Source organism: Brienomyrus brachyistius, chromosome 24, assembly GCF_023856365.1.
Source record: "Brienomyrus brachyistius isolate T26 chromosome 24, BBRACH_0.4, whole genome shotgun sequence".
In the NCBI taxonomy this organism is placed as follows: Eukaryota; Metazoa; Chordata; class Actinopteri; order Osteoglossiformes; family Mormyridae; genus Brienomyrus; species Brienomyrus brachyistius.
This window is the reverse complement of record NC_064556.1, coordinates 5,708,602-5,722,275: the sequence shown is the minus strand read 5'-3', so window position 1 is coordinate 5,722,275 and position 13,674 is coordinate 5,708,602. Positions and strand designations below refer to the sequence as shown.

The window sequence follows — 13,674 nt, the reverse complement described above, 5'->3', positions numbered from 1 at the left end:
ATATATATATATATATATATATTTAAACCACATTCCAGTCCCGGGTTGTTTATGTCTAACAGACACGGAAAGTCACCGCCGCCAATGCTAGTATTTGGCTGAGTCAGCTGGCCTCTCATCTGCCTTAAATACTCCTGGAAAGCATTCCTCACATAAGTGGGCCTGTTAGAATCGCAGCCCAAGATAAATCCCCCCATTAAGGAATTTTTAGTGTCAAGTATAAAAATGTGGACCGCTGCAGGCGACATTTTTTGAATATTCATTCATTCTTCTGGCTCGTCCGGGATTACGTTAAACAAGAGTATACCAGACTGAGCGTTTCCGCGCAACTTCTTTGTGAAAGTACATTATAATAAAACACGCTGCTTATACAAAAGCCATGCAGATACCCACCCAGAATGGAGAACCTTTAGTATTTATTTTCAACTGCTGCTAAGCAAGGCATGTGATATTTCATGAAACGGGAAGCAGTTTGACATCCTTTACTAGGGGATATTATACTTTAAAAAAATCAGTCAGACGGATCACTCCGCAGAGACATGTGGTCTCCGTGATGTCACGGATCTTAACCGTCATTCCCATAAATCTTCATTTAACTTCCAGATTAAATGCGATCGTAGGGGATCTGATTTATGGTGTTGCGCGTGCAGATAGGGCGAGACGAAATCTCCACTCGGAAAAATATGTGAGATTTTCTATTCGCTGGTGTGACTTAAATGTAGTTACACATACTATCATGTTCAATTAGGTATTCAGTCGCTGTACTGGTAATGTTATAAAATAGTTCCATAGCAGCGTTTCTCAATCCAGTCCTTGGGGGTCCCACAGACAGTCCAGGTTTTGCTCCCGGTGTGGACTGTCTGACAGGCAGCTGGTAGGGAGCAAAAACCTGGACTGTCTGTGTGTGCCTGAGGACCGGATTGGGAAACGCTGATCTATAGGGTGAAAAAAAACTGCAGGCATTGTTTATGGAGGAATGCGATGGTTAGGGGGAAATGGGACATGGTCGGAGCGGAATCAAACCCGTGGCTGGCAGAGTCCCTGGTACCGGCCACCTGGCCGCGGACCCGACTGCACTGTAAGAATTTGACAGAACAGATGCAGTGGAAGAAGGCCGTTACTGCCTCATACCTTCGGGCAGATTTAATAGCCGTCGCTCTCAGCCAAGGGGAGGGGGAGGGAGGGGGGAGAGAGAGAGCTTCTCAAGAGAGCAGTAAGTCGGCGTTTTGGAGGAGGTTCAGTTAAAATAAACACTTTTGCAGCCTGAGAAAAAGCAGATTACAGACCCGTCCGGGTGCCTGACTGTAGGACACACTGCCGTCTGCACTTCAGACCATGGGCACTGATGGTGTCGTAATATTCCTAGTAAAGATGCATTATTCATGCAATATATTAAAATGAACTCTTATTGAGTATGAATGAAGTAAATGATATCAAGGTCAAACCGATTCTATTATTTAAAACGTACACTAAATGTTTAAACAAGTTATAGAATAGACATAAAGGCATATAAACTTCAAAAGCGAAATATCAGACAAAAAGAACCTCGAATTTGCAGCTGAAGTTTGTGGCTTTTAAACAATTAGAAATGGCAAATGAACAGGTATTGCAGGATGTGGTTTTATGAATACCTTCAAATTAATCGCGATGTTCACTGCTTGCATTACAGCTCGCAGTCGCCGTATTCCAATATATTTCACCTCTGATGTATTTGTCAGGGAGAGTTAATAATTAAATGTTCTTATTTAAGAAAGCAACTTGATCATAAGTTAGATACCCTACAGTCCAGGCCTAAGCAATGATGTAAACGGATCTACAGTTAAGCAGGACTATATTTAATCTTAGTTCTTAGAATTTCTGAAGCTAAGATAAAAAAAAAATCACTAGGGCAATGCGGGCTAAGTCGCTTTCTCTCATGAGAGGTCTCTTTCCTGGGACTCAAACCAACAATATTCAGGTTCTGGCCTGCGGTCTCTGCCATTGCCACCAATGTGAACAGTGTATAAAGGCTAATCTGGGTCTTAACGCTAGCGCTCGTTAGCGGATGGGACCCGGAAATCCGCGAGAGACGGGGATGCGCTGCCAGGCCGAGCCGCTACCCCTGCCGCACGGAATCTGTGCTGGGGGGTCGCCAGAGCTGAGGGGGGTCCCGCCAACCCTGGCAACGGCTGGCTAGCTCTCTCAGCGCTTACGTGAGACGGTCATTCAGCTGTGCCCGTCGTCCCGCAGTCCCCCTTGAAGTGTTCCGGTACATTTGTCGTTTACTGCTGCGAAGCTGAAGCACAAGGAGCACTGGGGGATCCGGGGTTGTTCTCGGGGGAGTGAAAGGTTCCGGGGTTTGCTGAAGTGTTCGCTGCGCTCCGAAATGAATGAGACCCCCCACCCCCCCCTTACCTCCGAACGAATGGCTTGATCTTCGGAGTGCGTGCCTATCTGCTCGTGATACTTGAATTCCTCCCAGTTTACACATTGTTGAGATATATATATATATATATATATATATATATATATATATATATATATATATATATATATATATATATATATATATATATATATATAGACTAGGTTTCCCTGAACTGTCGATCACCCAGGATCATGGTGTTCGTTTATACAAATATTTTCCTAGACTGCATTGGATTGAAGCGTACTGGGCTGACCTTTCACATTACTGGCATCGGCCCCGAGGGCAGATGTTGGAACTGGAGTGGGGGGGGGGGGGTAGCCTCGCTTGGTGAAATTTGCCGATCAGGGTACGCTAGGCTACACTAAATGCTAAAAAATCAGTGATGGATGTGGGGGACTCAGGACTGCAAAAGAGGGGACAATACCAATCGCTTGGGCAAAAGGTACCCCCCCCTCCCCTGTCACTTCATTGTCAGCCGGACAGCGGCTAGACACTCCACCGTCTTCGCCTGAGGAGACAGGAAGCTCCGCCCCTTTTCTCCGTCATCACCGCCCCCCAAAAGCAGCACCACGCCTGCACAACCCGAGGCACTCCGAGCATAATCATATAGGGATTTGGCTCGAGTCCACAGAAGATCACATGGCAGTCCCCAAGGTCGACTAATAAGACACATTCCCACTATTATCAGCCCTGACTCTGGACGGCCAGCTGGATTGAGAATCAGATGACCTTCATACCCATTCCAGATGTGAAATCTAGATAGATGGATGAGCTGACGATGCGGAACTAACCAGCATAATTAAGTGGCATGCCGTGAGCTCTGCCTCTGATTGGCTGTTGGGTCCTCTAATTGGAGGGCGCTAATGGCTTTTATTCACGCTGGCTAAATCAGACCAGCATTAAGTTATAGAGTTTAAATAACACTCCATTTATTTGTAACGTGCCTCGTTACAGCTGCAGCCTACCCGCCATGCGTGACATCAGCCGGAGACAGAAGGCGCCGATCACGGGATGCGTTTCGCAATGGGAGCCCCGTAAGGTGAGGAGTTGGATTGCGTGGCTTGTTGTTCTCCCGGACATCCTGGTACATCTCGTTCCGCGTTGCATGGCCCTGCTGCCCGCGAGACTCCATTATAAACGGCAGGAACAGTTCAACTCCAGGAGCCGACGTGTCTTAGGAGACGCGTGTCTGCTAGCTTGACTCTTGAAAGACGAGAGTCACGGTTCAGATTCGCTACCTTAAAGAGCAGCTTTGTCTTCTGGAGCACGTTCCTGGGACTCAAGGCGTGTGCGTCTGCTGGCCCTTATCAGTCTCTCTTTCTTACTATTGTTAGTCATTCGTTATACTGATTGTGACAGAACGAGTAAGCATTTCAGTGCACTTCTTGCTAGTAGCCAATCAAGCAAATCTAAAAATAAATTACAAATGAAATTAAAGCATGTCAGATAAACTTCAATGAATTTCTGATAAGTTATGGTGACCTACGTCCTTTTTCCCCCCCCAAACTTATCCTGTTTTTGGGACCTTAAAATGCCTGGGATTCCCCTTTGTTTCATGTTGACATCTGCTTTCTACAGTAAATGCCAAATATGGACATCCCAACTAAATCACTCTTTCATTCATTCGCTCACTCACTCCATTATTTCTTTTTTTACATATGCCTTCCTACCGGGATCAATAAAGTGAAGCACGCCGATGAAAGATGAATCTGGCTGACTGTGTGTGTCAGACCTTCCCTATGAGTTACAACACAAATCCAAAACACGCTGCGTAAATGTAACTTAACGTAGGGTTGCAGGGTGTCTCTGTCTCAGTGGGCAGCTCTGTTGTCTCGGATTGGGGAGTCTGGCCTCACTGTGCTCATGGAGTCTGCATGTTCTTCCCATGTTGTGTGAGATGATTCTGGGCATTCTGTGTAGGCCAGTGAACCGAAATACCTCAACAATGTATGAGAAGTGGACTGACATCCTGCCTAGAGTATACCCCTACCTATGGTGTTCCCTGCCTAGAGTTTACCCCTACCTAGGGTGTTCCCCTGCCATGTGTCCTATGCTACCTGAGATAGTCTCCAGGCCCTACAATCCCTAGGTGTTTCTCAATATGCACACTTGACCGCACTTCTGTTCTCGTGTGCACGTTAGCAACTTACATAGTTGGAACCAAGCAACCGAACAGTTCCTATTAAATAACGGGACCTCTTGGGAAAACATGGTCCGTTCTACCGTGGAGGGGGGAGATTTATTGTTTTCCCCAGCACAGCTGATCATCTTCTCCATGCTACTTCATAATATTTGTCGATACCAATGGCCGATGCGATGTACTCGGTCCACTCAGCATGTAATGTAACACAGACTGTGCCTTAAGTTGATGTTAGGTTGCACCAGTTGTGGCCGGAAGCAATGACATGGTTTTATAAAGCAGGTTGCCTGTCTGTATTTCCTCAACAAAATATCACAGAAAAATAACAGGTTCGCCTTTTATTTGCCATTTGCACAAGTATTACATGTCATTATTCTCTCTGCCTCATCTTAGTCTCGATTAGCTTGGGGGGGTCACACTGCAGGGTCAGCCAACTTGCAGTGCCCCTGGAGCTGGGGGGGGGGGGGGGGGGGGTTAAGGGTCTTCCTCAAGGGCCCACAGACATGTGACCGTCCTGCCCAGGCTGCAGGGTTAAACTGGTAATCTTCTGATCACGGGCACAGAGGCTTAGCCCGTCAGACCTCTCATCAGCCCAGAGCAATATAAGCAAAATGAGAAACATGGACTGGCACCAAGAAAATAGGATGTAAGATAAAAATAACCCTAAATGAACAGTGTGCCATCAGCCGTTCCTTTATTTTAGCTCCTTTGCAGTATTTACCTGTCAGACAGCTGAACTGAAATCCAGATCTGACATACATACAAAGTGTTTATTAACAGTACTGCCTCTGTTTACATTGGGCAGTCGCTTTTCTACCAAACCACATACGATGGAGAAGATGGGGTCAGCCAGCCCCCGACAGGAGTAATTGGGTTAGGGGTTTATTTTTTTTTTTTAAAGCCCCCAACGGGTCCAACGGCAACATCACTCTGCCGGCTGCGGGATCTGAACCAGCGACCGTTTGACCACGAGCAAATAGTCTTAATCTACACAACTGAAATGGCTGAAATTAGGAGGTGCACTGAATTAGCGGCCAGTTAATGTATGCGTGTACAAATATGAGTCACTGCAAATAAATAAACATGAGATGAGTCATTCTAGATTTCTCTGGGAGGAACTGTCCTACTATCTGGTCTGAAATCAAACCCATTATCCTGGAAACACTAGACCCTATATACAACCTTCATCCTAAGCTGCACTGGACAAGCGTGATTTAACTGAATACTGATTTTATTTTACTGGGAATGGTAATGCTTTGGCAGAGTTCGACCACATCAAAGACCAACCAAACAGAGACTCTCTTGGGTGTCCTGACTCCCCATCCTCTTACTCTTGTCTTTCCTGGCAAATGACTAGCATTTCCAAAGCACTGCATAGTATTTCTCTAAGACCAGCATTCAGTCCAGTCCAGCCCCTGTCAAATAAGCCCCATCCACATTGGGCCTCGTCATTCCGGAGACTGTCGCTGGGAACGCTCGGCAGGGGACACCAGCGCGTGCTTATGCAGAACTCATTCCAGCTCATTCACTCAGACTTTTACTGACTGAACTCAACGTTCAGTCATCGCTAAGCCAAAACCTGTCTTGAGAATGTCAGAGTAGAATTCCTCTTTGATGAGGACATGCTCTGGAACCACTGGCAAGGATGTGCCCTGTGATCAGAGCATCCAGTCTCAACCCACACCAGGTTCACTACTGTGCGAAAGTCTTAGGCAGCCAAAGAAAATGTTTAAATGTTGGTGTAAAGCTATGCTATTATGCCTGTCAAAGTGTGTTAGCTTAGCAATTTCAAAACCTCTGCTAAAACCTCCCCAGTGTTTGCAGCGACTCTCAAACACACCCGTGCATGTTTTGACTTGACCACTAGCGCACATTGTATATCTAATCATCCATCCATCCATCCATTTTCCAAGCCGCTTATCCTACTGGGTCGTGGGGGAGGGGGGGGGGAGTGATAGAAAGTGGGAGATATCTCCATGCCCAGCTTAACTGCATGAAACAGCAGTGAAGCTGTTTGACACCGAGCATCATAGGTGTATTATTAACGACACATTACTTGTATAACACAACAAAAATACCTGGGAATCAACTCGGGGGGGCTTCTGACCTACAGAGAACAAAGCTGACACTCCCATATATCTCCCTCCCGTCTGCAAACCAACCGATGCGATGGCAAACCCTACCGTGCATTTCTGCGAACGGAGAATGTTTTATTTCTTTATTCTGTGGGGTTGCCAGAGTATTGTTTGATGCACTCTACCCGTTGTCATATTGGATGCCTAGGAATTACCTGACATAGGAAGCCGGTGGTTATTGTTTTTCCGAAGCAGCCAATCAGCTCAGTTTAGGGAGAATTTCGCGATGGAGGAGCGGAGGGGAGCGAGGGGGGAAGGCAAGTAAGACTAACGATAAGCCTCATTTCTCAGTTACAACTGCTGGCTGTCGAGATTCTGCCATGGGGAGAGCCGCATCGAGTTACTGCAGATGGCAAATTGCAGCGAGACGTCCTAAACGGCGTCAACAGATACTTGCGTCATGGTGGAATTGCGTTACCTCGCCCCGGTCTGGAAACGTTCCTCATTAAAGACGCACGTTTCCTCAACATGTGCTGAACCTCGCGAGACGAGTTCCAGCAGCTGAAAGATATTGATATTTGTTTCACAAATTAAGTTTGATCAAATTTGTCATTTTCGTTTCGGGTCCATCAGATTGGTTTCTCTGTGTAACGTCCAGTTCCTGACACGTTGCGGTGTTTAAATTTTTTTTTTTTTTTTTTTTAGCTATTTCACGAAATTGGTGGCAGATTTAAGTGTGAGGTTTTGCGATTGTTGAGTGATCAAAGAGAAATTTCAGAAATGTTTCCCTTTGCTGTGGATGTAGAATTGCAAAGTCATATATGTAAAAAATATATAAGCTTTGTTCCGGAATTAAATGTCCTATTATTAGTTTTGACATGCATCAAGTTCACTGTAGTTTCAGTCCAGTAAACTGTTATTGCGACTATGTGGTTTGTTTCATTGTATTTAGCCTACTGTCAGTCACCGGGAATGATGGATGCCATATTTTATTTGTCTTGATATAGCTGGACATTTTCTTCCTACAAAATAACAATTACAGAGCACATTTCCAAAACCCTCTCAGTCCATGGGATATGTCTTCCAGACAATTTCTATGGACTTAGTGAGTTTTTGGAAATTTTAACTAAAGTGCTTTGTTCGATTGCATGAGGACCGAATGAGTTTTGATCCCCGATACTGTAACATGATGAGTAAGCCTGACTTTAGGCCTCTCATGTCAAAAACAACTAATGGACTTAGTTTTGGAAATTTACTCTTCAGCTGTTATTTGCGTATCGATTAGCATTTGCAAATGAATCTAAACGGACAAGAACGCCATCCACTCATTCATTGTGCTTTTCCCAGTAGAGCTGTGTTCAAGCAGCGAACATTAAATGAGTTCCGCAGGAGGCAGTTTGCTAAAGAAGCCAGCGCGCGGTCACGTGACCGCACTCCCCGCGCGGTATTTTGCACGAGCTGCCCAGATCTGCGGCTTACGCAAGGGCAGGACTGCGGAGACAGAAGCGGCTCTGAGCAGGCTGGCAAGAAGCGCTCACTCTCCTCGCCGGGAACATTCAACAATGCTCCGTCTGAGCCCCCTTCCCTCGTAGCGTCCCGGGGGCCAGGGCTAGGCCTCACGTACACGGCCGCTGCGGCCAGCGGAGAAATGCAGCACGGACGTGCAAGAATCGCCGTCCCGCGTATGCTCCGCTGACACACGCCCAGCCGCTGGGCGACGCGCTGCGCTGTCCTGTCCTGCCCTGTCTGTCATTGCGTCCTCACTCCCTGGCGACCGCCACCGATTTCACAGCACGGGTTGCGCTCCAGATTGCACAACCGAACTGGCACAGTGTCTAATTGCAGTTCTAACCAAGGACACCTGTCGCGTTAGGACTTCATTCTCCGCACGTTGCTGCTGGTGACACACAAGTTCAAAAGCGTAACATTTTTACAGTTTGCGTTTACCTCCAAGTGCGGGGTGGTGCTGTTGCCTTCTACCTCCTGCATGATGGGTTTTTTAAATGAAATCACAGCTGTCCTCTCTCTACGTTAATGTGAGTTTCCTCCAAACAGCCCAAAGATAGGATGCTCTGGTAAATTGACTCTGAAATGTCCCTGAAATGCCCGTAATGGCTCGTGATGACCTGGGATCCCACGCAGGCCCTGGACTGACTCGGCCTTGCATAGCTTCCCGGTTACCATGACAACAGCAGCCACTTTAATTAGAAAGTAGCTATTGCATGTGTATTTTGTATTTATTTTTTTTTACAGAAATAATGGAAATTTTCTCAAAAAATTATAATATAGAATTAACATTTTTTTAATTCCTTATTTCCTCTATCTTGAAAGCTAGTAGCTACGCACAAGAATTTCAATGTACTTCTACTGTACCATTCCTATGTAAATGACTATCAGCTAATATCTGAACAAAAAAATGCTGGAATTTAATATACAGCCATATTGAATGTTCACCAAAATAACTGACAGCGAAAGTACAGGACAGAGGGACGCAGGTGACGTTTTACTTAAGGGTGACTCATTTGCCGGAGTGCGTCAAAATCTGCTGACAAGCTGACAGCTCAGCCTGGCACCCAAATTTTACAGCTGACACAGAGAGTGCCTCTAGCGATCCCACAGCGATGAGGGACCCTCTGCCGTGGCAGGAGACTACGGTCAGTCTTCACTAAGAGGGCGGGGGAGGGGGTGAGTTTGCTCTGAAGGAAGTCCACCCCATAAGGCTTAGCATTTATTCAAAACCCAACGGATGCTCCCAAGCTCTTCAATAAGCGCTAAATTCACAACATGCCCAGTTGGCCGGTGACCAAATCACAGGCAGCACTGAGTACATTAACCCAGGGATTTTGGTCAGGTGCCCAAAGCAACATGAGAGTAAAGATGTCTAGACGGGCATCTGATTTACCCTGGCCTGGTATATTGATTGGTCACCCCTGTAGGTAGTCTGTCGAGTAAACCGGTTTGAGCCGGCAAACAGGAATACGCTGTCCTCATATCTTATATAGTAAGGCGCAGCTGAACAGCTGTAGAGTGCCCTGACTTCAGAATTACAGAGGGGGGAAATCTACCAGAACAAATCCCATTTGTTAAATACATTAAAGGATGGTTCCTTTTCCTATATGTACCACAAAATGAGTTAACAATAAAGCAGTGTTTCCCAACATGGTTTGCGGGGACCCACAGACGGTCCACATTTTTGCTCCCTCCCAACTCCCAGTAGAGAGCTAAAAACATGGACCGTCTGCTGGTCCTCGAGTACCAGATTGGGGAAACACTGTAATAATGTATTTGGTGAATAGTAACTTATTCCATTAAAAAGAACTCAGATCAATCAAAAGCAAATTTAATCTAAAAATCAGGCACCATTTGTAATCAAATACAAAAATTTCAGCCAAAGAGCCCATTATAAAACAAAGGTAATTAAAAAAATATAAATGAACAGTGCAGCGGGAACACAGCCTCCTGCTTCTCCGGCACGCTGGATAAGGCTTCCAACATCGTCTCCTCCAATCAGCATCAGACGAAGCCCGCCGCGGCAGGGTGCCTGGCCGTCCACGTGGATACCCCCCCAGTAGGGGGAAAAGTCATTGCCGGTAGGGTGCAAAAAGGGAATAGTCCGCCAGTCCCACGTCAATTCCTCAAATGTCCCTAATGCCATTTGCCAGCTGCTCAGTTAACATCTAAACACATGTAGTCCCTGGTGTTACGCTGAATTTCACAGCAGAACTTTTATTTGTTTTCACTCAGTGGGGAGGGAAGAAAGATCTAGAAAAAAAAAAACAAAAAAAAAAAAAAAACAAAAAAGGTCTAAGATTCAAAATAAGTGTCCCAACCCAAAATACAAACAACTAAAACGGAAATATAAAATCATTTAAAAAGAGCATCATTCAGTAGCTTAATGGAGGCCATGACATCACCATGTAAATGTGGATTAACAGCAGTTTAGAAGTATCATTTAAAAATGTTGCATGACTCCATTGGGAGGCAGGTTTGCATTAGCATTGAGGATGCTAACGGCACCTCCTGCATTGGGGATGCTAACGGCACCTCCTGCATTGGGGATGCTAACGGCACCTCCTGCATTGGGGATGCTACAGTTCTTCTTTGCAATCAGTGCACCTGCGACGTACCTTTTTGACTCATATTTACTAACTAGCTTCCTTCCAGGCTTACATCACCAAGGGAGTCCCTTATGACTCGCCGGTGATCTCCAAAGATTTATGCAAGTAGCCTTTAATGACATAATCGGGGTGCAGCAAAATCATATATATAAAACACAAATACCATAATTGCGATAAAATGGTTTCACTCAAGTCAAAAAATGTTTAAAACCTCATTAAAAATGGAGAGGAATCAATGCTATACTTCTAGAATTAATGCATCTGTGTTACTAAATTTATGCGTGCGTGGCGCTAAAGGTGACCCTTTGACAGGATGAAGGTGTTCGGCTCATTTTTACCCAGTGCCTGGAGGTACAGCACATTAGCCACATTTAGTGGATTTTCCTTTTACTTTGCATTAATATTTCTGTCTGCTTTTATCAATTCAATTCCAAAATGAAAGACAGGACAGTTTAAAAATGCTTAACATGGAATTTTAATGCGGCGACCTTAAAATTCCATACTACACATTTTTAAATCGATCTTCTGTGAAGTGGCTCGAGGTGCCACACCTGGCGAAATGCACTAAAGACCCTAATCTGCCCTCGTTAGCCGGAGTAATTGTATTTGCGTGTGTGAGCAGCCACTACTATAGCTGTATCAAACCAGCTGTGCTATCATGTGTTAACGACGCCCTACCTGAGGTGCATTTTCAGTACCACCAATGATGTCTTTAAAACGTTTTGCGCTCATTCTTTGGCCCCCCGAGTGCTTACGGTAATCAGCTTCACCTCTCTGTGGCCCGACGCACTAGTCAACCATGCTCATAAAGCGCCAAAGCTCCAATCCGTCACCCAGGATAAGCCCTTTAGGGGTCACTCCAGACCCCCAGAGTCACGGTGTCTGGGGCACAGTGCCGACGGCGTCCTGCTGTTCTGCCTCAGGGCCGGGGTTTGCCGCGGCCTCATCCTTCGTCTCAGCGGCCAGGAACTCGTGGATGGCGTTTTCGATGTGGGGCCTGAAAGTGTGGTTCAGCTTAGGATCCACCACCTGTGTGATGATTCTGTCCACGCCCGACTCCAGCATGCCGGACCTGCCCAGACGATAGACACAGTCTGTCAGGCATATGCGTCCATCACCGGCGGCAATTAAGGTAACCGACAGAGAAACAGGAGGCCCGCTATCAGTATGTCAGCTTGGAACTGGGACACGTGGTACGACCCCTTATCCCAGACTGACTGTCTGTACACTCAACGAATCCGGCAGTGGGTGGAACCTACAACCAAGGCCATAACCATGGAATCAACATGGAGGGGGGGGTCAAGGCCATAATGAACGTATTTTAGGGTGGCATTGTGAGCACATCTGAATATTGGGGAGGGGGATATTTCATTCAGCATATATTATAATTATGGCCCTGGATACAATGCAGCTATTTTCTATGTTTGTACTTGTGGCATTTTATTATTATTTTATTGATTAAAAAAATAACCAGATTGACTCGTTATACACTTAACAAATGACCTGCAATATTTAGATGTGCTCTCAATGTCCCCCCCCCCCCGTATATATTATAATTATGGCTAATGCTAACTCCATGGCTACAGCCTTGAGTACTCGTGGGATTTCATAAATAAATAAATTAATAATAGTAATAATGCACCTTTTCCTGCTAAATGGAATGTAACTTTTTTTTTTTTTTTGCTGTTTTGAAGTACAGTGCCATTAGACTGACATGTGACTGACGCGTTTTTATGACATAAAACGGCATCACATTCACATACATGGTCGAATTAGCTGTATTAGTGGGGTGGCGGGACCGGGGTGGTCTTACTGCACGACGCTGTGCCGCAGTCCGTTGCGCATCTGGTTCTTGTTGATGGCCGGGCTCCACTCCTGTGTGCTCAGGTGATTCGACACGAAGTTGTCCACCTTCTGCCGCAGGTTCTGGTACGCCGGCTGCGTGGGTGGGTAGGTGGGTGGATGGATGGGTAAAGTAATAAAGAAGCGTAAACGGATGCCAGGCACGATCAGAGCCAGCCGTACAGGCGTGCAGTCACGCCGCCGACGCTATGCACAGTCAGAAACTTCCTGAGCAGGACTGCTGGGTGTCAGTGACTCCGCGGCTGGCCGCGTGCGCGCCCATGATGCTAACTAGCTAGCCGCCGGGGACCCAACGCAACCGCGGCGCCGCAGAACAAAAGAAAGTAGAACTTGCAATAAACTAAATAAAAAAAGAGTCACACGAAAAGCAGAAGGCGGCTAAGTGCGCTAACCTTTGTGTCCACGTCTGCCATACAGTCTCTCCGAAACTCGTCGAAGAGCCCCTGGCTCTTCAGGTGCTCCACGATTAGGCCTATAAGTTGCGGGTCTCCCGGAGGCAGATTTACCGCGTTGCCGCTGCCCTCCGCCATCCTCAAAATGCAGCCGAATCCGCCCCGACGAGTCTAAGGGTATTTAACGTGGTACTTAGGTATGACTTTATGCCCCTGCGTGTAAAATGCTCCCGGGTGAAAACGAAATGGTTTATGATACATGCAGAAACAATTCCTAGCGGGGAAAACGGAAGATGAATAGATAATTGCACTACAAAGACCGGCATGCACTGCAAGCCACGGGTGTGGGTTTTCCCTCAAGGGTTTCTGGGAAATGTGTGCGTATGTTGTTTGTTGTTTTACAGTCGTGGTTGGTTGTTTTCCAACTATTTACTTGAAATTGCGGTCTTATCGAATTTGTTGCCGAATGTTTCTTTTTGAAACTTCTGAATCCTTTTCTGAAAGCTTTTTGTTGCGCAGACGCTTTATGAACAAGAATCGATCAAATGAATCTTCGTAAGGAACAGTAAAATGAAGTAATGTTTCTTGTTTGTATGATCTGTGTATATTGCAACATATAATATTTCTGAATAGTTATTTTTTAAAAATACAGCATGCACCTATAACTGATCACGACTTG

General features: G+C 45.9%; 1 protein-coding gene across 2 annotated transcripts; it reads right to left on the bottom strand.

The window, feature by feature from the left end:
* Positions 1-9,945: 9,945 nt before the first annotated feature.
* Positions 9,946-13,295, bottom strand: bod1 (biorientation of chromosomes in cell division 1). Of its 2 annotated transcripts, XR_007385351.1 has the most exons (4): positions 12,996-13,295; positions 12,554-12,678; positions 11,496-11,812; positions 9,946-10,384 (listed from the first exon to the last, which is right to left on the bottom strand). XR_007385351.1 is itself a non-coding variant. In XM_048995223.1 (3 exons), the coding sequence occupies exons 1-3, from the start codon at positions 13,131-13,133 to the stop codon at positions 11,614-11,616; spliced, it is 462 nt and encodes a 153-aa protein (XP_048851180.1). In that variant the 5' UTR covers positions 13,134-13,295; the 3' UTR covers positions 10,389-11,613. The 2 variants fall into 2 exon arrangements, 1 of the variants encoding a protein (XP_048851180.1); XM_048995223.1 differs by lacking the exon at positions 9,946-10,384 and having other exon boundaries at positions 10,389-11,812.
* Between the last annotated feature and the right edge of the window lie 379 nt (positions 13,296-13,674).

Bases quoted from the DNA above. Each gene is read 5' to 3' on its own strand.
- bod1 (XM_048995223.1), bottom strand. From the start codon at position 13,133: ATGGCGGAGGGCAGCGGCAACGCGGTAAATCTGCCTCCGGGAGACCCG. The intron at 12,679-12,995 runs GTTAGCGCACTT...CCACCCACGCAG, and splicing joins TGGCAGACGTGGACACAAAG to CCGGCGTACCAGAACCTGCG. The intron at 11,813-12,553 runs GTAAGACCACCC...TCGTCTGGGCAG, and splicing joins CTGCGGCACAGCGTCGTGCA to GTCCGGCATGCTGGAGTCGG.